Source organism: Diplotaxodon limnothrissa, linkage group LG13 (assembly GCF_057381915.1).
Source record: "Diplotaxodon limnothrissa isolate DT_005_m linkage group LG13, D_limnothrissa_male_GT1.1, whole genome shotgun sequence".
NCBI lineage: Eukaryota > Metazoa > Chordata > Actinopteri > Cichliformes > Cichlidae > Diplotaxodon > Diplotaxodon limnothrissa.
Genome location: NC_140608.1, coordinates 22,681,812 through 22,705,887, shown reverse-complemented (window position 1 = coordinate 22,705,887; position 24,076 = coordinate 22,681,812). Strand labels below are relative to the sequence as shown.

Below are 24,076 nucleotides of genomic sequence, written 5' to 3'. Positions count from 1 at the left end.
TGACGTGCACGTGTTGAGACTGGAAAAGTGGGACAGACGAGCTTCCATTCAGCTGTTTATTAATTAGAAACACACAAGAAACATAAAAAGACCAAACTCAGCACTCTTCACCTGCCCATGACCCCCACCAGCCAATCACAGTCATTCAATACATCCAGAAATTAATAATCTGATTTTCTAAATGAAAACCACTCACTAGGTACTTGAAGTTAAACAGTGCACGGCCCGCCCAAGCCTGATATGTAACATTGGTTTCATCTAGAACGCTGTGTGAAAACTGCTTTATCACCGGCTCTCCTGAGACGCTGTGGAGCTACATGCTGTGTAAATAATAGACCAAGGCATGCTTCTGCTGCTGGTTCTTTGGATCTTCCAGGGTTGTGCCTCACATCAGACCAGGTTGCAAACTAATGTGAAGGTAGCAGCTGCAGAAAGTCTCTCATGCAGAGTGAACGGATCCTGACGACCTCCCCAAAGCTTTGGGAGAGAAACAAAAATGTCTCTACAGCCGTTACTTTTCAGTTTTCAGAAACCGATCACACTGTAAATTGAATAACATACTGATGTAGATGACAGACTAAATGTTTTTATTTTAATTACTAATAAAATTGAATAATAATAAAAGGCAAAACAGCATGGACATACCCCTGAGATGTCTGAGTGACATACTACTGTGAAACGCATTAAAAAAGAAGAAATGTACGGGCATGGTTTAGTGGTTAGCGATTTAAAAACAGCTCCTCATAGGATCCCAATATTTTAGCAGTTTACAGGCAAACACGTTAAAATTCAGAAATTTGACTTAAAAGATTTCATTTTCCCGAGTGCATCTTCTGGGATTTCTCCCCCCCAGGAGAGCTGTGGTTCCTCTCAGAGAGTTACAAACACACCAGTCCAAACAAATAAAAGCAAAGGCCTTCATGGAGCTACTGTCTTTAACCTCAACAGCTCATCACAATAAACCCACAATCCATCCTCAAAGCAGGATGTCTCTGAATAATCCAAATAAAAAGCCTCCTACTGTGAAGCTTCTGCAGTACACTTGAACTCATTAAAGGGTCCTGGCCCTCAGCTTTTTTCTTTTTTTCGTCGTTTTACTTCTTTTTCGTCTACAGCAGCCTACACAGTGCTGTGAAGCGTGAGCTTACGTCTCCTATTAGAGACGTTACATGAGGTGATTCTGGTGTTACCTCTATAATTATCACAGCTACGTCAACAACTTTGTGATTCTTTTGTTTCCTCTTTGAGTGGCTCCTCCCTGCTACACGTGCACACACCCGCAGTCAACATGCATCCACGCAAACAAACACACTCATGCAGGTCTTCCTGATGGCAGGAGCCACCCTCCGTGCCTCCCTGCTGTGTCGACCTGCCGGCTTCGCTCACAGTTTGGCTGCCCTGAGGTTGATGTGAGGTTTGACCAGAGGGAACAGAGGCAGACTCCTCTTGAACTCCGTCATGTCCTGAATCACTGTGGGCTGCAAAGAAGAAAAAGATCAGAGGGAGGCTGACAAATGTAAAGACCCCTCTACAAATCAAGTTCAACATAGCTGGACTTTGTATAAGTTAGCTGGCTCAACCTATCACAGCGTAATGGATATGAACGTCTGAGAGTGGGTTGAACGTTCTTATTTAACCCAGGCTTCTTCTGTATGCCTTCACATAACTGGGGCTTTTAACACATCGTTTTCAAAACAAAATGAACCAATTAGGAGCTGCCTACTTTGGTCACATGAACAGATCATAGAAAATTATAAGAGCATAGAATTATGAAAGTCAAATGTAACACACACACACTGCACATGAGCCAAAAAAGCAGGATGGTGTGTGTGACACTGAAGAAATTACACATAAACTCACTTTAAAGGTTTGATTCACAAACATATTTTTAAGGTTTTTGAGTTGAGTGACAGGTTCATTATTTGTTGTTTTGTTTGTATGAGAAACAGGCCTGCCATTCCAGTCAGTTATTGGTTAGACGTATTGGGATATCCTGGTTATTGTCACCGTTTCAGGTCCTTTGGGTTTTCACCTTCACCGTTTCACATTTAAGCTGCGCATTTATAGTAATGTTAAAATCTGACTGAATATCAGCAGCTGGGGAATCTGTCAGGTTAACAAATAAAAATAAAAAAGTTTGATCCTTACCTGTGGCAGGGAAGGAGCAGGAGCCAGGTTGACATCATTCTGAGCGGGGAACTCTCCCACTACTGGACCTGATGTACACACAGACAGGTCAGACTGTCAGTGAGCGACCTCAGTGGGTGTCTAAATGAAGCCCATGTTATCATCTTGTGTCTACAGATACTCACAGGTGTCCATCTCCCTGGACAGCACGTGCACCGACACTTTGTGTCTCTTTGGGGCTTCGACCGTCAGTCGCTCCTGGATAGACAGACAGACAGGTGAGGATGATACGTGGAGGTTGTCAGGGAACATCATCACCAGAAACTATTCCCTCCATTAATGGAATGACTCATCACTTTTGGGAAAGAGCTTTGCTACCACAGAAAAGAAACCCAGCACAGACAGGATGGCTGTGTGTGTTTCCCCACTGAGTGTGTGATCAGTTGTGACAGCCCTGTGGAGATTTAGCGACACAGTCGGGCTTCATCTCCGACTCTGGATGGAGGATTATATTAGACTGAACATTTGGCTCATCTGCAGTCAGACGGCGTCAACTGTGGCAACCAGAAATTAAATAATAAAAAAAGAAAAAGAAAAGACGCAGCTTGTGCGATTGCTGCTGATATGACATTAGAAATGCATTAGGTTTATTCTGCATGGGGGCTGTAATGGTTTCTGCAGGGCTCCGATAATGCCAATTCTTTCTGGGGCCAGGTGTCCTTGGGCTCTTTATCCCCCCGAAACAAGCCGGCTGGCTGTCATTATTGCCGCTGATATGCTGTGAGCGTCCTGTGTCAGTGTCACCTCCACAGCTATGAATAGAAGCAGGAGGCTGGATGAGATGAAAGCTAGGAGGGCAGAATGAATGCAGCGGATCTGTGTATGTGTGGACACACAAACAGAGTAGGTGGTGCTGAGAGCAATTTTTATCCTTATTTTACACCATAATTTTCTTGTTAGATAAGATAACCTCACAAATTCAGATTTGTCTGACATTTATCATTTCAGCGCTGCAACATGCGGGGTCGAGTATATCCAGTTTTACTAGAAACACTGCAAGTTCCTGCCACTTGAGGCATCTCAATCCCCCATACAGTCCCATGTTAAAAAAGCCCGTTGAGAACAGGATGGGTAGGGTGAATTTTTTCATGACACTTTCTTGATCAAGGCTTACAGTGAGTGACAGGTATGCTGATCGAGGAACTGCAGATAGATGCTCCTTGATCTGAAGTGATCCTCATCTGTGTTTGTGCTTTTGAGCTTTTGGTCTGCAGTGAGGTACGGCCCATCCAAGAAGTCGAGGTCTAATATTTTATTAGCATGTTGCAATTTAGAGATCCAAGTCTGCGTGATGCACTCATACAGTGCACAAATGCTTCCAGCTAAACAAGCCTGCTAGAATTAGCCATAACATAGGCTCCTACGAAAGTGGTCACTTATGGCTCCCCCCCCCCCAAAAAATGTCAGCAGCCAAATTGCTAAAGTTCAAAATGTTCAAGTCTATCTTTTACATATAGTCTTTGATTATGAGTTTCCATAGTTACCATTGTCTTGTGCTGTTAAACGTCTACGAAACGTATTCTAGTGAAGAGGCATCATGAGACATAAAGCTGTACTACTTACTCTGTAAAACTCCATTATGTTTTCTTTTGTCAGAGTCTTCAGATACGCCACTTCAATGTTGTCTGCAAAACAGCAGGAAAAATTATTTAGTAAATTATTTAGAAACTTTTTAAAGAGTGCAGCCAGCATCCTAAATACTGCAGCACCAAACCAAAAATTCAAGAGTGACCCATCACGGTGAAAGTCAGCTACTTGTGTCAGTTATTACTACAGCACTTGGATGTTTAAAATTGAGTTCAGTCTTTTGCCTGTGCAACATATTGATATCAAACATAATGAAACTCAAATGAGCAACTTTTGGCCCAAATGTTCATGATTACATTTCACTGGAAACATGAAACTAACAGCCACTCTTCTGCGCTTCCATGAAGCAGACCTTGTGTAAGCTCTTATTCATAAATTGTGTTGCATGTTTCTCTGAGCTCTTGGTATTAAGCCTGTTAGCATGTTCTCCCGACACCCCCGTCTCCTCTAACACAGCTAGTATCACCACTCCCTTGGCAGCACTACAGTGTTGCCGTCACTCGGGGCTTTAGGCAGATTACTAGTGAATCAGGCCCATTACAATCCATTACACTCAGCAGAGTGCTGGATGGGAGAGGTGTGCTGTGGCTGCAGATTATTTCAGGCTTTAATCGATCTCAGGTTGTGCTTGTCGAAGTAACATCCCACTCACCTCGGGGAGTGTCTGAAATATACTGAAATATAAGAACTTGTACTTAAACACTTAGGCAAGCAATCAGGAAAAACCCATTTGGCCTGCAAACTAAACATAATTAAGAGTTATTCAGGAGGTGAAGAGGACTGCTGGGAAGCCTCACCTCTATCAAAATTGTACTGCTGAGAGATGATCTCTCCCCAGTATTTAGCACACTCAGCAGACAGCTTCTTCGGTTTGTCCAGGCGGCGGATGGCCAGGGCTTGGATGTGTTTCTGGAAGGCTTCCTCGCTCATCTCCTCCACAGCTTTCTCCATAGTACACAGGAAGGCTTCCACTCGGCTCTCCAGGTAGTGGGGCACCTTCTCCGACTGGATGAGGAAGTAGAGACCTTGCACTCCGTTAGCCCGACGTGGCCCACTATGCACGCTGTAGCCTTTTAGGGGATTAAGAGAAAAAGTATGTAAGAGCTTAGGAAATGGAGTCACAGTGCAGAAAAACTACATTTATATTATCATTAATAATAATACGCATGCACACAAAAACACGAATAAGGATGAGTACAATAGGTCTACTTTTTTATTGCTTTTTATAACTCATTACAGTGATACTTAAGATGTGGTTAAGAGGTGCAACCCATTCATTCTCAAAGTTAATAAACATTCCCACAGCTGACAGCACTTTGCAAATTTCATTGCACTGTAATTCTCAATAAAATGCATAAATATTAAAAGGAATAAAACATCTAATTTAGCAAACTTAATACAGCTGCCACATTTTTTCTGTCTGTATAAACACTCCATCTCTGGAAAATGGTACCCATGTTATATAATGGCAATATTGCCTTATTGTCTGTGTTTTGCAGCCTCACCCAGCTGTTCTTTGGTTCTCAGTGTACTATAGCAGGGCTCAGAGATGATCTGAGCGAACAGCTCCAGCAGCATGTTGTCGTGTGTACTCTGCATGTCTATTTGGTAGTAGATATCGATGCCACAATCATTGTGCACCTCGTTCTTTTGCTGGTAAACATACCAGCCACCTGCAATCATGAAAAACAGAAGCACATCCACAGTGAGAGAGGAAGAAAGGGCCGGGTTGCTTCATGTGGCCTTTAACCCCATGTACTCACCTTGTTTTTGTACTTGTGCAGTTATATGTAATATTAAAAAGACTAAAAACAGGAAAGAGAAAGACTAGATGTAAAAATATGAGCACCTGTAATTCTTCTGGCTTTGCTTTTTGGTCTGTGAAGGTTCAACAGGACCTCACTGAGATACGCTGAGAACTAAACTTGGCATGTGAGTGAGCAAAACCATCTGAAGTCATTTAAAGCACAATCCTTTTCATTAACCCAAAATCCACTGACTCATGAACTCTGATAAGCTTAGAAATGAATTTCACCAGCTGTGCTGTACAACTTAATACAATCCATCCCTGCACACTTAATCAGGTCTTTCAGTGCTGCATTAGAAACTTGCACAAGCAATTCCTACAAAAAGCACATGAGCTGTTTCATTGTAGTTTTACAGCTGAACTTCAGTACATTGCTTGAGCCATAGATAAGTACTGTACAGTAAAACCAGCACAGTTCAGATAGAGGACAGGGGACACTTCAATAAGACAGAAACAGCCCGTTGAATGCCAACAGCAATAACTCTAGTTTGTTTAAATCCACTGTGATCAAGTCTGCTCTGAATGCAGGACGAGTGCAGGCTGAGTAATGCAGGTGTCTTTATGCACATGCTGACTGAGCACTCTGGACCTGACACTCCCTGTCAAAAGTTCTACTCAGCAGCACTAGTGTAACTCACTGGGTTGAGCAGGCAACCCATATGCGCAAGGTTAAGAGTGCCCCCCAGAGGGAATGTGAAAACTCCAAACAGAATATGTGTATATTTAGCTGTTTTCTAGTCTTAGTCCATCAGTGTAAAAGTGACAGCTGTCTGAATTTTAAACAATGTGCTATCTTTGCTTATCTGCATTTAAATTACACAGTACCACTACCAGTGATGGATGTCTGACTGGCCACATTTATGACAACTTTCTGTTTGAAGCTTTGTTTGAAGCCTGTATGTCCTCTTGCTCTGCGTCTTAATGGCAGTCTGGAGCCCAGCCTGGAAAGTCCCTCAGAGAGACACAGGATTTCTCCAGGTGGCCTCGCACAGCTCTGCTTTTCGCCTCCACATCATTCAGCTTTCCTAATGTGATCTGAAAGGCAGTGCAGGTTTGCCTGTGTGTGTTCATTGTCTGAGCTGCTGACAGTGAGGTGTGTATGTATTGTAGCCAATGACGTCCATTTCCACTCAGTGACCATTATGTTCCTTTGAGGTAAATGTGGGATGCTGAATTCAATCAGGTCTTTTCTCAACAAACGCATGATGGTGCCACTGATGACGAGGGCGAGAGCGTTGGACAAAAACCCATCTGCACGGTCGCCGTGGAGACAGTCATGACTGGCAGATGAAGATTTAGAGAGCTTAACCTGTGTGTGTGTGTGTGTGTGTGTGTGTTCGTGTGTGTGGTTTGGAGGAGTAGAGAGGACCTACCGTCTGGAACCTGCACCTGTCTGTAGCGAATCAGCTGGCTCGGGAGGAGAGGCTTTGTGTGAGCATGCTCAGTGAGCGTGTCCTCCACCATTTGCATCATGCCAAGAGCAGACTAGAGGAGTGACAGATGGAAATGAAATTCAAACATTTCAGTCCACAAACTCTTGAGTAACACCAGCTGAACTCTCAGAAAAACATTTTGTAGAGATCTAAGAATTTAAAATTTTTCTATGTACATTACTTAGAATAACCCAACTGGCTCTGTCCAAACTGGACCCATTTATACAACCAATTTCCAGTGATGGCAGATGTATATAACATTGATTTTTCCATGACCACCCCCGAACCAGTCAGTACTGTAGTTCGATGATGATCATTAGTCGAAGGGATCATTGGTCTATTTTATGAGTCTAATTCTCCCTCCAGCAGACTGTGACACTGTCATTACATGATAATGTTGGAGCTGTATAACAAAAAGTGCAACTGGATCACAGGATCTTATATGAGACAAAAATCCTCTGAGATATGAACAGAGGACCAAATAAATGTTGCGAAGGCATAAAAAGTGTAGTTTGTCCCACAGAGACAAATTCTTACACATCACTAAAGCAGGCATGAAAGGAAAGCTGCATTATTACAAACGTAGACGCCACAGATTTAGGAAACTTTTAACTTTAAACTGGTAGTAAAATAATAAAGTAGTGACTCCAAACACCAACTAACCTCCTTGGTGATGTTGCCATGAAGAAGGACTTTGATATGTAACCGCGACAACAGCTGAGGTATGAAGATGTTAAGGCGTGGGAGAGTTACATCTGCAATACAGATCACAGGCAAAAGCAATCAATCAAAGAGTAATTTTCCAAAGCTGGTAACAGACTGATTCAAAGAATAACTGCTGAGTGTGGTGACAGTTGGACAGTCTTCCTGCCACTAAGAAATCAGCACATCACATTTCATGGTGGTAAAAATCATACTTAAAGATTCAGTTACATGTGCATAAAAGTTTAAGCAACTGGTGGATGGGCTAAATCAGCACACAAACACTGATTATTTGCCTGTAGCAGCACCAACACAGCAGGAAGCAGGAGACTCGCAGCGTCTCAGAGATTCCAGACAGAGGAGGATGGCGGGCTAAAGGGACTGATAACAAAAACGAGCTGTGCTAATTGGAGGCCCAGGTGACTGAGCTCCAGGTCCTGACCCAGCAGGGTAATTGAGTCTCGTGTGAATCTGAGGATACTCTGTGTAAGCTCTGTGGTTAAAAATATAACAAGCTGCCCTGCAGGCTTCAGACTGGCACTGTGCACGGGAAAGACTGCAGCTAGGGAAGCAACTGCTAGAGGACAGCTTCAGCATTTAAAGGAGAAAAACTGAAAAGAAAAGACCCAAGGTGAGAGGAGAGGCCTCTACTGTGTGCAGAAACCTGAAAACTTCAGTGATAGTTTTACATTTTTCACTGCAGCTATTATGTTAACCTCATGCAATTAATTCAAGCCTCACTTTTCATTTCCTCAGCTCTGGCCTGAAGTAAAGCTTAGCTATGTGTTTATTCTGTGTTTTAATTAACTCTGTTTAGTTCACAGATGAAAAAGCAGCCAGTAAGCATTCCTGCTGAGACAGAAGAGAAACATTAAGAGTCTCACCATCTAGAGCCTCTCTGAGCTCATCTTTGGTCCAAACAACCTCGGTCATTAGAAGATGGAGGTAGTACATAGCATGATAGTTAGGCCTCTCAGCTCTGAAGTTATTCAAAGACCTCATGTACTGCAGAAAGAAAGAAGGCAGAATCAGATCACCATTAAAACTGAGACTGGAAGCTAAACTATTACTGAGTCAGTGAGTCTGAACTTACAGCTTCCTTGATGATGTCAAAGCGCTTCTCGTCTATCTCAAAAGTGGCCATCTTCTCGATGATCTTCTTCAGCAGGATGTGCTGTTTGTCACTGTAGCCTTTAACAGACAGCTGCAGCACACAGTGACAGGAGACAGGCGGCACATCATCACAAACAAAAGGATACATTAAGCTTATTAGCATAACAGTTAACATTTGTTGTTATGAAGGTTTTGCATTCATTTGCTACCATGAATACATGAATGTGTTCTCCATTTAATTCAATCGTGGGCTGGCCAAACTATTGTGAAGAAAATCTTTCCAGATTAGACCGACTCCTCATGGTGAAGAATAATCTGAATCTCTAGAGACTCAAAAACAAAAACAATGTCAATGTTCTGCCTGAGTTCACTGCACGTGCTTGGGCATAAATGAATTTTCCTGCATCACGCACACCTAATGGCCCTTCAGGATTCAGCATAACCTTCCAGGGCTTCGCTGCCACAGCTCACCTCACCTTGTGGCCAAGCCCCTGCAGTGACACTTGTTAAAAGTAATCTCTCCAAACATCGTTAACCTTGACAAACGGCCAGCATCCACACTAACACTGCTGACTCAGATCAATTACTTGCAGCCCATCACACAGCTATACAGCCCTCTGTAAGGACACACCACAGTCATGAATTCACAGGTGAGAAGGGAGCTAATGAATGCAGGTTAGTTGGTCATTATGACAGCTGAAGAGTTGTTAGAAGTCAGCAGGTTTTAAAGAACAGTGGAGAGACAACACCACAACAAACCAGCAAATATCACTTGAAAAAACAACAACAAACAAACAAACAAACAGGGTATCTGCATCAACTGACCTTATCCCTTATATCCTGTGGCACAGATGCCTTCTCATTCACTGTCTGGTATTACATTTACAATAAAAGTGCCAAAAAATAAGAAATAAAAATAGATGGCTACTTTTGCCTGCTCTGTTATTCACAAGGGGCCTCCCTCTGGGTACCTCCGTTTCATTTAGGGAACTTTTGCTTGTTAGGCAAACGTGTAGATAACCGTAATAATGGCAGCAAAAGACACTAAACAGAATTACATAGGCAGAGTTTTGCGTACTATTAAAGTCTGCACAAAACTTGACATTTTATTATCAGTATACTTTTTTAAAATAAAGATGTTGGCACGCCATAGAAATGTTAAAAAATGAAAAGAAAGAAGTCAAAGATTTATTCTTAGATGATAATATGAAGATAATATGCCAGTACGGGGCTTTACAGCAGCGGCCCCCAACCTTTTTTGCACCACGGATCGGTTTAATGTCAGACAATATTTTCACGGACCGGCCTTTAAGGTATCGCAGATAAATACAACAAAATAAAATGATACGGCCAAGACAAAAACTGTGGTACTTTTGTAAATATAATAATAAACGAGAATTCACTGTGTAATTGTGTAACTTTATTAGCAGCGTCCTCCTGAAATGCCCCAACAACAATTAGAGTAACATCCTCCTCTCTGCCCCTTAATGCTCTCTGGTTGCTATGGTAACGCATAAATATAAGACACACAACTACAACACGGGAAAAGACCCAGGGAAACCGAGTTAACAATAAAATCCCAGAAAACCATAAATTTCACAGCGGAGCCTCAACTCTTGCGGCCCGGTACCAAACGACTCACTGACCGATACCGGTCCGTGGCCCAGGGGTTGGGGACCGCTGGGTTAAAAGGTTTTCTGAAGTGATATAAAACACAGGCAGGTTCAAAATCTCTACAGAACAGTCTCTAATGATCAAGTATGTCAAACAATAAAAAACTTTCAATATACGGCAGTTTCCTGTTATTGTAACTTGCAGTCTGGCCACAGACGCGGTCAGATTGGAAGGTTAAAGTCGCCCATCAACCCAGGCCTGCCTGAGCCATTGTAGCCCCGTCTGAGGATAATAAAGGGAAGAGAGCATGAGGTCGGAGACGGGAAGGGGTTATGAATACTTACATGCATTCCATAGGCGGTATTTTGGAGTTCATAGTTCAAGCCAGCTAGCTCGGCTGCATATGCATACTCGTTGAGGGAGTCCTTGAGGAGCTCCAGGTATAAATATGCCATGTTACAATGCAATGGGTCCACGTACGCAAACGGGCTGTAGAGAAAATGCCACACAAAGCATACAAATAAAGCTGCACGAGCTGATGCAAACTGCAACTACTGTATAGCATGTTTCACAATTTATGAACATATAATTAATTGTAGCTATCAGGAGTGTAACAGTGGAATTACTTATAGACTAATACTGTCTAATTTCAGCAGGGATTGGCTGTAAAATGTTGGAAAATATGGCTAAAAGCTGATCTAAGCTAATCCAACCTATCCTCTGAGGTGGCAAAAGTACAACAGTACAACTCTATTTGCTGTTGCCTAAATTTTAGATGGGGGGCTTTGCCTCTACACCAAACAGATAAATGAGTATAGCCAAGGGCTAAAGTGGGATTCAGCTCTTGGGGTAACCCTAAAATTGGCTGTAGTGGGGCAGTGTGGGGAAAAGAAATGCTTGCACCAAATATAAGCGGATATCAAACAAGCAATCATGCCAGATTTCCCACCACTAGGTTTCAAATGTCTAATTAGCATTATCACCTTGAATTACTTTGATGTCTGCTACCCCTGATGTAAACTAACATTCACTATTAACACCACAGCCACTCTGGACCAGTCCAACACAGTGCATTACTGTAATCGTCACCACAGCACCGCAAACTGACCAGTGTAGCCTGCACCTAGTTGTTGAGTACTTTCATCAAACCAGTAACCAGTATGTTTTACGACATATTTCACAATACGAAAAAAATATAACTTCAACACTTCATGTATAGATTAAACATCTGTAAAACAAAACAAAACGAAATCTCTCTTCTTCCTCGCTTTCTTCTTTACTTCCTATGCCTTTCTCCACATCTAAAGTTATCTATCAGTATCTTCTCTCTCTGGGAAATAGAACAGCTGTACATGCACAATTATTAGAGGCTTTTTGCATATTTCATCTCTTCATGTGTAACAAGCACTGGCACTGGTTATTATTCCATTTAGGTTTGAATTGGATTCATATCAGCTACAGGGGTTGCTGACTTACAAACCCGATAACACTCATGCATAATTCGATATTTATTTTTGCACTTTGTTATCTGATTACTTTAAAACTTATTATGCACTGTTGTAGCAGCAGTACATTTATGATTTCTCATTATTGAGTTAATCTTAAGAGTCACAATTTACTTGGTAAGAATTTGTGTCCACACTCCAGCTGCAGAACAAATCCTCTATATTTACTACTCACCTGAAGAACTCAAAGTTCAGGCAAGCCTTGGGGAGGAAGAATTTGTCATCCTGCTTGAACCACACCTTGCTCATAGCAGTGTCCTGGAAGAAATGAAAACCAAACTTAATTTCATATTCATGGGAAGTCTTAACAAAGTAAAGCATTGAAATGCAAGCAGAAGGTAAACTGTACAAGCAGACGACGCTCATTTAATCACAGAAATCTAACAGTGTTACTTTGATAGGTCTCTTAGCAACAAACAACAAAAGCCATACTAACTTTTATTCAGTTGTTCCAACAGAGATGGGAAATGTAAGCTTTTATTAGCTGCTTAGTTCCTCTGATCCTGACATAACAACAACTAATGCTTGATGTCTAAATCACAATACCACATTTCCATATGAAAGCATAAGAGACTTAAGAAGAAGCAGGTAAGCAGGGACCGTCCAACGCAGTCAGACAATGAAAAGTGACAACACTTTGATGGAGCTGTGCAGAGAAAACACTTGCCTTGATTAAAGTGGGAACTGACGGAGAGTCTTTCTCAAGAGGGTAGATCTCGAAGTTGGTAGGGATGAACTCATTTTTCATTGGCAATTTGAATTTGCCGTTGAGGTCTGCATTTGCCCATTTCTACAACAGAAAAAGATAAACAATCAGAGCCTTATATAACTGATGTAGTGGTTATACGCTGATTACACAGCAGAAAAACTGGACACAATCATTCACCTTGATGGTCTCCTCAGAGATGGCCTCCTGTTTGTACTGCGTGCCGTACCACTCTTCTGTTATGTCTGTTTGTCCTTCAAATGATTTTGACACAACTATAACTCTGGAAAAGTAAGAAGACAACAGGTCACATTATAGATCTATACAAAAAGCCCTCTGTGCTACTTAGTGCCTGTTAGCTGCACAAGATGTGAGTGCTTTTCCATTTCGATCATGTTTCAGGTGGTGCACAGCCATTGACACATCGTTTGGCTGGAGCTGTCAGAGTGCAGGTTTTTCCTAAGTTTGAACATTTATCCCATCAGTATGTTTTAGTTAAACAAAGTTCAAGGACTCAGTGTAAAAGGAAATGGTGTTTCTCTGTAAGTTCTCTTGTAGCTGGAATGAGATGGATAAATAAAGAAGCATTCGTTCATGAATTTAAAGCAGTTTTGGCAGAAGCCCAGAATTAAATGGCTACTTCAGTAAAGGAAGAGACTGGCATGCAAACTGTCAGGGTCAACCAATGACTGCATGCTGTCGTCTCCTTAATACACATTAAGAAATGGACCGGTTACAAGTCTGGACTTTGCTTGGCACAGCAGCTGCAACCCAGTAAATGAATTAAAGCTACACCAGGCCCACTTTTATTTCAGTCCAGTTATCCAAGTGGGACTGCAGCTGTAAAGTTTAGCTTAAAGTTTATCACACCATGTGCCCACATCTTCCTCTGAGAGGTACTTCATACTTGGTAACAGAAAAAGCAAGGTGAGCCTGACTACACATCACCAAGTCACACTGACCTGACGTGTTCTGGTCTCAGCTTATCCAGCACCATCTCGATTAGATCTGGCTTGAAGTCTTCCAAGAAGTACTCTGCTGATAGAACTTCTTCAAGAGGGTAGTGCTGCAACACCCAAAGAAACTTGTTAGCACTGTACTGCTTGGAAACAGAAATCTTCAATTCTGAAATTTTTCTAAAGACCTCCATAAATCGAATCTTCAGTTTCAACTGGACACCTGATAAATTGGCTGTTGGACCTACCTGTAGTAAACCTGCTATTTTGGAAGTGTAGTCACGAGGGCGCTCCTTGTCTTTAAACCTGAAAGCAACTTTTTTTAAATCCTGCAGAGAGAGGCAGAACGGTTGATGGTATAACAGCTGAAGTAACAAAACATACAATTGTTACATTCAGTTTGAACTATGTACCCTTAATAGAACTCAATCAATAATCCATCTATATTCTATTCTAATTTTTATGACTTTTTAAACTAGTTTTTACAGTGAGGAATAGAAAATAAGTTTATACTGCCCTCCAGAAACAGTATTACTGAACTGACAACATAAATCACCTTGTACTCGTTAAACACCCACTCTTGAGGCCCTTCAGAACGGAGTTTCTGGATGTACTGGAACATGTGGAAGATTATGTCCTCAATGTTCACTGCAATGACACACAGATCATGCCCCAAGATTTAATATTCACGTATTTCTTGTTGCTTTATTTCTTTTACTTGTGCATAGTGAGGAATGATCATAATCACATGCAAAACACACAAACTAGATACAATACATGTAAAGTAGTGGGATGCATGACTTACAGAGGCCCTCCTCAGTCAAGTCCATCTTGATGTTGAAGAACATGAATCCTCTGGCTCCCTCTTTGTGTCCTCCAAGGATTGTGTCCACCCAGCCTTAGAAAGTAATTACCGTTACAATTTAGTAATGTGTTTCTTTTATTTTTATGATGACAGAAACCATTACTGTGAATGTTTCTGTACTAAAAGAAAATTAACTTCTATCCCAATCACTAAATTAGAGGCACACCGCTCTGCTGGGTAATGTTGTGTTACATTTTATGGTCACAAAACACATAATTAAGTAACCTCTGAGGCAATAAACAACACTGAGTCAATTATATATTTTAGGATATGGTTTTACTATGTGTATCTCTTTCTCCTTATAATATTTGTCACCAGCTTGCAGTCTGCTACCTTTAGATTTTAGCTCAGAAAACAAACTTCCAGGTCCTTCATGACCAATCAGATGTCCCAGATAACGTCCTGGCTTCGATTTGTAGTACTTCTGTAGATCTGGGATGGGGAAAGTCACATAAAGTTTCCTAATGTCTTTGACAGGAACCACTTTGTAGAATTTCTGTAATAAACAGAAGCGTGTGTGATTCCCACAGTAACATGATAAAAAACGTTGACAGTCATTTTGCAATGCAAAAAAATGTAAAGGAGTGATAGGTAAGCAGCTCACTTTAAGGTGTTCTTCTTGTAAAGGGTGTTCAGGGAATTCTGGAATAGGCACATTCTTGTTTTCCACTTCTCCAAATAACTTAACCACCATGGCCGTCAACTCATCCAACGACTCTGTCAGCAAAGGGTTAAAAAAAGCAGTAAGGATGTGCTGTTCAAAGAAAAGCTTTAAGGATGTCAGTACTCATCATAATTACCCACAGTGCCCTGGTCCTTGGCTGGTAAGCAAGCTAGTAAATATATAAAACATGTTGTGATGCTACTAAGAATCTGTAAAATCTTATTTAAAATAAAATTAAAACTTAAAATGTATTATTTTTATTTATTATATTGTCCAAAAGCAATTTTGAGTCATATTTACTATTCGTTTAAAGTGTTTTAAGAATTTTTAAAAGAGTTGTTTCTGGCAGTAAATTACATTATGCCATTTCTTAGTAGGTTTTAATACTAATCACCGTTACTCTACCGAGTGGAGGCAACAACATTTTTAACTCATTTACCATTTATCAATTCATTGGTTAGTATGGTAGGCATTAAGAAGCCAGGACCTCACCCATAACAACATCCTCTTTAATAGTATCCAGTTACTCGCTGCATAGGTTGGGTGTAACCATCACCCATGTGAACAATGACATCTTACCTCTTCCTAACACACACAGTCCCATGAGGTTGGATGAGTAATACGTGGAGTGGAACTTCAGGAGCTCCTTACGGATATCAATCCCCTCTTTAGATGGTCTTGTCTCTAGTGTCATTTTATTACCTATAAGAAAAAGTTATCCCTTTTATTAAGCACACACATTTTCCAATTGTACAGTTAACTAATGATCATTTTCTGTTGTTATAGTTTTTCAAGGAGTCTAAATGAAATTGCCAGCAAACAAATATTTGTGTTAAATTCTTCAAAGTTGTAGTAAAAATTGCTTATTAACTACAAGCTAAAGCGTATGTAAATAAACTTGATTACAGTCTACATGTAGCACTGTATTTGTTAACACAGACACCATCAAAGCAGCAGTCAGAAGAAGCTTATGTTAGTCTGCTGAGTGCACTGCTTTCAGGTCTGTTTGATCCTCTCCTGTTCTTAATGGGAATACAGACGGTATAATTCAAGACTGCCATCAGGTGGCTATTTTGAGCTCACAGCTGCTCTGAGTATACCTCACTTTAATCTGGGATGACTTTAACAGAATAAACTCTTTTCTCAAAAAACTTGACTTGTTCTTGGCATGTTCATGTTTTTAAAACCAAAGCCATTAAGAAGTCTTTCTGGGCTAAAACAGCTGTCTCATAATAAGTAGGCTGCATGAATGTAAACCTCATTTAATCAAATATTAGCCTGCTCCAGTAATTTCTCTGACCCCTTAACATTAACATATGTGACTGGATTCTGCTCTAGATTAGTAGTCTAATACAAAATCTAAAACACATCATATCGACTAGGGCTGGGCGATATATCGAGGTTTTTTAAAAATATCGATATATTTTCATACGAGATATAAGATGTGGCAATATCGTTTATATCGATATAGTCTATGTTACGTTATAATTATACTTGTGGAGCCGCAGGTTTGCCTCTCTTTCGTCCACTTTTGTCTCTACGCAACGTTACTCTGCCTCGCCTCTCCTTCACTGAACACAACTCCGCCTCCCCCATAGCTTCACCTGCAGGAAATGACAAGATGAAAGCGGAAAATCTCCGTTAGCGAGTTACCGCAGATGGCCCCGTGCGTGGGGCTGGACGTGTTAGCGAGCTAACCACGCTAACGAGCTAACCGCGCTAACGACATGCAGCCCGGAGGAGCTGCACGGCCTAAAATCCTGTCATTTTCTCAAAACTCGACAGTGCGCCTTATGTATGAATTCTGGTTGTGCTTACTGACCGCGAACCGATTTTATGTGGTACACAGCGCTCAGCAATCTGTCAAAAAATGTTTTAATATGACTTTGCTAAGGTACGGAGCTGCACCGCTTGATGTCGGAGGATTACGGCTACCGGGGAGGAGCCTCGCGGAGTGATACGTACTGTGTGTGTATAAGGACCACAAATGGCACCTGTTCAGAGACGTGGTGCAGCTGTGAAATCTGTCTCTTTGTTATTATGCTCAGCGGCTATTAGTTTACATTTTGACTGCACAATTGTGAGCTTTTTGTTATGCACAAAAACAACATTTTCTTTTATTTATGGACCATGATTATTTAATAAATGCTGATAATTTATTTTTGAGTAATTTCTTCATGTACATTACGCTGTATGTAAATAAAAGTGCCCGTGTGACATCTGGGACACAGTGTGACTAAGAACTCTCTTTTTGTTCTTAACTTATGGCTTTAAAAAAAAATCGAGATATATATCTTATATCGCCATCCAGCTAAAAAATATCGAGATATGAATTTTGGGTCATATCGCCCAGCCCTAATATCGACCCTATGAAGGGAATCCTTGCTTAAATATTCTGTGCAGGGCGGTTTTGCTCTCCAGTCAAAATATTCTGCTATAACAACTGAAATGTGATGCACTAAGCAGTCAGAATGAATGATGTAATGATATAGTTTCAAAGTGAAGTCTGGCAAGAACAGTTTCTACCTGTTCCAAATTTACTGAAAGGGTGTTTTGGGTTGCCAGTGGCCTTTTCCAACTGAAACAGCCTCCAGGTATCATTCTTCAGGTTCTTCTCGTACTCAGAGTCCACAGCGTTCACCTCGCGGTCCTTGCAGCTCTCGTCAAACAATGGGCACAGAAAGAACTGGGCAAACCTACAAAGGTCAGAAGTTGCTGTTATCAAGGAGTACATTTCAGCATGTAGAAAAACCACAGGGTGTGATAATAGTTATGACCTAGCCGGTGGCTCAGTATTGTAAAATGCATAATCTTGTTTATTTTAAATAAAGATTATACACTACAAACATAGAGGGAGAAATTCAAATAAAAAGCAGTCTGCCATGATTACAAAAAATTAGGCACACAGATATTATGAAAAGAGATAAGAGAATAAGGCTAACTAATCGACACATATGATCCTTTCATTTTCCAGAAAGGAATCATCATCAATAATTCAGATCACTCCTCACAGTTCTTTCCTACCACTGAAGCCCAGGTGGCCTTCACGATTCAGTGGTGGAAGGGAACAATTAGCCTATGCGACAGAAACAGATGCTTGCTAGAACCATCATTCATTTCTAATTAGGTAAGCCTACACTGTAGGTTAATTTCCGACCACCAGAACGTCCTTTCCAAACCTTGAGTCCCAAGGGCTACACTTTATACTGATAACTAGATATTTAGACACCTCCCATAATTTGAAAAACACAGGTAACTATCAGTGCTATCCCTCAGCCTTTAAGTAGACACACCTGTGGTATCACTTTACAAATCCTGTGTTGCCTTATTCTCAAGTTATCACATTCAGATGATTTTCAGAAAAATTATTTTGTCACTGAGATTCAAACTCATCTGAGATTTTTAGTAGATGCAGCTATGGTACCAATTTGAAAATCCTAAGTGACTTTCTTCTTGAGTTATCGCATTCACAAGATTTTTTAGAAAACTTGACCTTGACATTGAGGCTGAGGTAACTCAGATTCAAATTACTCTGAGATTTTTAGTAGATTCATCTGAGATTGATACCTACAGTATCAATTTAAAACACCTACATCGTCTCGTTCTCAAGTTATCACATTCACAAATGTAGATGTCCACGGCACTCACCCCCCTGTCCGGCATTGCAACAACATAATACCCCATCAGCTTTTTACAGCTAAGGGGTGAAAAGGCAACCTAAACACAAACAACCCTGAGCTTTTAATAGTGCATTCTCTATCACTTTGAAGTTTCTGCCAAAATTAATACTATCAAATGAACATCAAAGTACCTATCTAATGCTCCTTTCAAGTGCTCATGGGAAACATCAAAGTAATAGTTGGTATGTTCTCTGCTGGTGAAGGCATTGGAACTGCCTGCGTGCTCACTGAGGAACTGGCTGTACTCGTTCTCCTTGGGGTACTTCTCTGTTCCCAGGAACAGCATGTGTTCACAAAAGTGTGCCAGCCCTGAGATGTTTGGTGGGTCAGACAGAGAACCTGCAAATTAAGAGAAATTCCCAGAGAAATGTAGTTAATGGTGCTGCTTCTCTTTGATCAGAGAAATTTGTTCAATGCAACAGTTGTGACTTTTAAAGTTTGCCAGGTGAGAAAAACAGATCTGTAACGGCACCAGAACAGGAGGATTTATAAGCAATGAGATGCACGCTGGTAAGCTGTTCATCATTTTCAATTAAACACAGAAACTATTTCACACGAATTCACATTCTTCACGCACTCAAAGTATCTGTCTAATGCTTAACACTAGAACTGCCAAGGAGGTTATTTTTGACCCCTAATCCCATCCCGCCATCTAATATTGATGAATTTTCCTAAATCTGGTTTATTCATTAGACAGTGAATTTTGCAGCACGAGGAATAAAAAAAAAATTTAAAAAATAAACAAAACAAGACTTGTACCACAGAACTGCTGAGGGAGTCATTTCAATCCCATAGAAATCAATGTAAAACATTTCTAGCATAGCTGGTTGCTTCGCAGCATGTATTGTTTACAAACATTTTGATATGAAGACTGCTATAACACGACCAAGCGCTAGCTAGATGTGATCAACTGATAAATATATAGGAGACTGTGGTTTGATAAAAGAATAAGTACTGCAGAGCTGAATGGCTCAGAGATGGTATGTTGAGCCACAGCAGATCAGAGATGATCAGACAGTTTTATTGCAAAATGAGATCAATGGCTTAGTGAGCTATGTCAGGCAGTTTTCTGCATTCACCAAACTTGCTCTCTTTTCACCACAATAACTTATGCTGAACATAATCTGGTCAGTGGCAGGTTATGTTCCAAATTTCTTTTTTGCAGGCATACAGATCATTTTGTGCAAAAGAAGAGTCATAAAACCTGAAGCCCGAAGCACAAAGCCCTGCTCAACAGAGAAAGATGATAATCAGTCAAGAAACCAGTTATCTTGAACTGGAGTTTTAGGGAAGTTAAACCTGGAGTTAAACCAGCTAAGCCAAAGAAAGCCTGACTGTGTTGAGTTTTGCCCTCGGGGCAGACTATGAGACCAGACGAGTGAATTGGACAGGTTTCTGGCTGTGCTGAGCGGCTGAACTGAAGAGTGTAGTGTCCTATTTCAAGCAAATAACGAATGAAAACTGGAGGAGAACAAGTGATTCAGACAGTCTCAGATCTGAGGAGAGGCCCTGCAGACTGAGGCAGAGCTGTGAGGCTGAAGGTTTGGTGAAATGGAGGAGATGATGATGTATTCAATTCAATTCAATTTTATTTATATAGCGCCAAATCACAACAAAAGTCGCCTCAATTATAAACTTCTTAAAATGTGTTTCTTATTTGCTTTAGCAAAGTGTGAGGGCAGTTTTAAAATGTAGCCAATGACTGATTCAATCTGCTTCACAGTGCTTTTTATACCTTCTTTACTTTAGGCAAATACCACAGGTATTCACTGGTAACTTTTCCATAATGCTCCTCATCTGTTATTATTAAAGTTACTGCATTACATGTGGTGTTGTTTGTACCTGCTGTTTACTAGTATCTGAAACTAGAACTGAACTATGTTACATTTACACACTGTAATGAAATAAGGTTTCCAAACTGGTAGGGACTCACTGTTTGAGAAGTGCAGTTTGCAGATTTAAGTATGAGCATATAATAATATACTTGCTATTATAAACAGAAATACCAGATAATACAAAAAAAATACCCATCCAAAGCTTAAAGGAAGTTTGGCAACTGAGCATCTCTATGAATGGAATTATCCTGTTCGGCAAAGCACAGTTAGAGTATGATGGGGAAAATTTCTTCCTTTTCCATTTGTTTTCCAGATGTTCTTTGTGTAGAAAGCAACATAAAAAAAAGGAAGTCATGATCACCTGGCAGGACAACAGCAATGAATGCCTAATTACCTATATGGACATCCAAAGCAGCTGAAGATTTGTCTGTGGTCGGGTCACTGATGAGCATTGCCTTCAGGCCATTGGTAAACTCCAGGCCCCTGTACTCCCGCTTGTCCTCAGGTGAGCGAATGACATCACTAACTACCCTCCTCACAACCTGGCCGGTCATTCTGAGTGACAAGGATGACACCAGCCTGCAAGCAAAGAAAACCAACTCTTGGAGTTTATTATATTCTGATTTAACGTGACATAATGGCCAAAGGGGATTTTAGTACTAAACATGCCTCGAAATGCTGGCATACTACACTGTGGAAGCACATTATCAGCCAACTCTTTCCTATTATTTTTTCAAGTAGTAGTCCTCGCGGACTTCCGTGTGCCTCTCAGTTTATTGAATAGAAATTATTTACTTTGCCGTCCAGCTAACCGCAATAATATGATCAAGGTCTAACACCTGTAGTGCTTTATAAAACGTGAACTGAAGCACAGTCTTTCTATACAGCCTACAAAGTAATTTAAAAAGCAGTTATTATATTATCATGGCTCCCCGGGTGTAGATGCTACTTAAAAAAAAATCTAAGTACAGTAATTGAAACAGCAAAAACAGGTAAAGGCAGTCAAGACGAGGGGAAAAAATCCCGTAGGAAGATGAAGACAACTGTCCGGCTGAACAAGAAAAACAACACACCTGCCAGCGATTAGCTACAGTAACTGACTAGGGGACATTAATTAATTCAACAAAGAAACTTTATTTTATCGTATTAAAGACAAAAGCTTCAGAAAGGTTCGCAATGTTGAAAAGTGTAATTGTTAATGTGAGCTTCTAGCCTCCACATAAGGTAGGCACGGCTAACAGTATCGCTTTAGCGAGGTTAGCTGGCTAACGGCACGAGCTGCTAGGATTAGTTTGGTGTAAAAAAAAAAAACCAACCCGCTTATTTTTAAATAAAAGTAACAATTATTATCTGATAGGGCTTACCTAACAGTTCGGTTAAAACAGAAGAGGTAGCCTGCTGACTCTTGTTGACTGGCGCTTTTGGTAAATGCACCTATACACACTTTGAAGCCTGAGACAGTATGAAAACAGTTTTGAACTGTTTGGATTTATGCATATAGAAAACGAAACCTTAATGTCTGTAGCGTCATCGTTTAACAGACGCAAGCAATCGATAGCAGAAGAGCGAGCGCCTCACTAGGGCAGGATGTCACATTTCTGTAAATGTGTCTTCAGTAAATTCTGACACTTACATCCTGGTATAGTTGAAGGTGAAACAGACGGGAAGCATCAGATCCTACAGAGTAGTAGTTCATAATATTGCGCACTGTCAGTGAATCTGACATCGATTACACTGCCGGGGTGAGGAGTTCAGCGTTTTGTATGGGTGAAAATGAAAAGTTGCGGAAAAATAACGGGAAAACAAACAAACAAACAACCACTCTCTTTTCAGTGATTGTGAGCTCATGTGCGCACAACTTTGTGTTTATATGCATGCTTGTGCACATACAGAAAGGCACACCAGCAGGCACAAACAAATAGCCGAGAACAGAACTCAGGTGGCCCATTTTCTGTAACCCGTTAAGGTTAATACATAATGAGCACTGTTACTTTGTTTTTTAAACATAATAATAATAATAATAATAATAATAATAATAATAATTATGTTTAATGTTCCGGGATTTTGGAATCATTCTTATCTGTGATCACGCAATCGCTTTGCAGCTGGCTGGTCCCTCTAACATCATATCCAAGTTCATCAGATACTACAGCAGTCCAGGAATCCCGGTGCACGAGTTCCTGAAATACCACAATAGCGATAATAATAGCTATCCTTTCCCCCAAATCGTAGCTCAGCAAACCATGCAGAATGACTCACTGATGGACAAAAACACAACTCCGTCTTCTGAGTAAAATCCGTGAACTTCAGCATTGATAAAGGGATCATGGTGGGCTCCATCTACTGGACCGCTGTCACATAAGTGTCTACTTAAGTTAAGTTGAGTAAAGGCAACTGAATTCACAGTGCACAAAGCAGTTTCATGCATCAGGCCTGCTTTCTGTTTCTATTTTTAGATGTAGTGATGTTGAATTCACAGTTCAACTAGTTGGACTTGTGTGCAGCTGTTTTCCATCTCCTCAGGACACACTCTTTACATTTGATCCTGAAAATGTGTATCTACATTTATATCTTCATACTTTTGTTCATTAGCTGTATACTGCACTGTGTGAGTCTAACCGTACTCAGGTGTAACTGTCAGTGTGAAACGATGATGCTCTAATGTCTGCTGCTGCTAAAGAACAGCCAATAATAAATAATAAACAGACAATAATATAAATCCATGTAAGGAGCTTAGTCAGAAACTTGATTATCATAACCTGATGATAGCAGACAAGCTTCAGACAAAAACAAATAATATGGAGAGTTACTAACACCTCAAACACCGTCTCCTCATCCATCACAGAAATCCTCACTGCAGCTGGTCGGTGTTCACTTCATCACAGCCACAAACAGATAAATAAATCAATCCTCAGCCTCTGAAACTCAACTGTGTCAGCAGCTGCGCCCTCAGGTTTATGCAGGAATAAAACTAATACTCGTGTGTCTGCAGGGATCGGCTGTCCAGTTCCTCGGATCCCTGCAGAGGATATTGGAAGACCATATGTGGGCCACACGGATCCTGTGTGGCGCCCTGGTCTTCCCCACCATCACCACCATCGTAGGGAAAACTCATGTTCAGCGGCGTCAACTCAAACCTGCAGAGGACCTGGTGGGTCCAAATACACTTACACTGTCAACAAGCATGATCAAAATTGTTTTGCACATGGCTTTGATGAGCAGGATAAAACCCTGGTACCTAAGTCATCTCCAATTTTCAAAATCCATCACAGTGCTCCTGTTTCAGTTAAATACTGTGAGGTAATGCTCAAGTTTAGCCACAATTTCTGGCAAATGTATTGAAATGTTGAGATATTAGGACGGATGAATATAGAGCTCTGATTTGAGTGAACCGACCAAAACAGTTTGGTTTATAAGACGTG

At 40.8% G+C, this 24,076-nt stretch overlaps 1 protein-coding gene across 1 annotated transcript; it reads right to left on the bottom strand.

Moving 5' to 3' along the window:
• Nucleotides 1-55: 55 nt before the first annotated feature.
• On the bottom strand, nucleotides 56-22,076 carry LOC146620309 (insulin-degrading enzyme-like). The gene is made up of 25 exons (XM_085368905.1): nucleotides 22,019-22,076; nucleotides 21,049-21,233; nucleotides 18,951-19,158; nucleotides 17,666-17,835; nucleotides 15,719-15,841; nucleotides 15,080-15,192; nucleotides 14,809-14,971; nucleotides 14,416-14,508; nucleotides 14,167-14,258; nucleotides 13,859-13,939; nucleotides 13,617-13,720; nucleotides 12,835-12,937; nucleotides 12,616-12,738; nucleotides 12,124-12,206; nucleotides 10,788-10,932; nucleotides 8,810-8,920; nucleotides 8,601-8,721; nucleotides 7,678-7,769; nucleotides 6,955-7,066; nucleotides 5,280-5,447; nucleotides 4,572-4,844; nucleotides 3,751-3,812; nucleotides 2,313-2,385; nucleotides 2,149-2,216; nucleotides 56-1,478 (listed from the first exon to the last, which is right to left on the bottom strand). The coding sequence occupies exons 2-25, from the start codon at nucleotides 21,206-21,208 to the stop codon at nucleotides 1,383-1,385; spliced, it is 2,937 nt and encodes a 978-aa protein (XP_085225031.1). The 5' UTR covers nucleotides 21,209-21,233; nucleotides 22,019-22,076; the 3' UTR covers nucleotides 56-1,382.
• Between the last annotated feature and the right edge of the window lie 2,000 nt (nucleotides 22,077-24,076).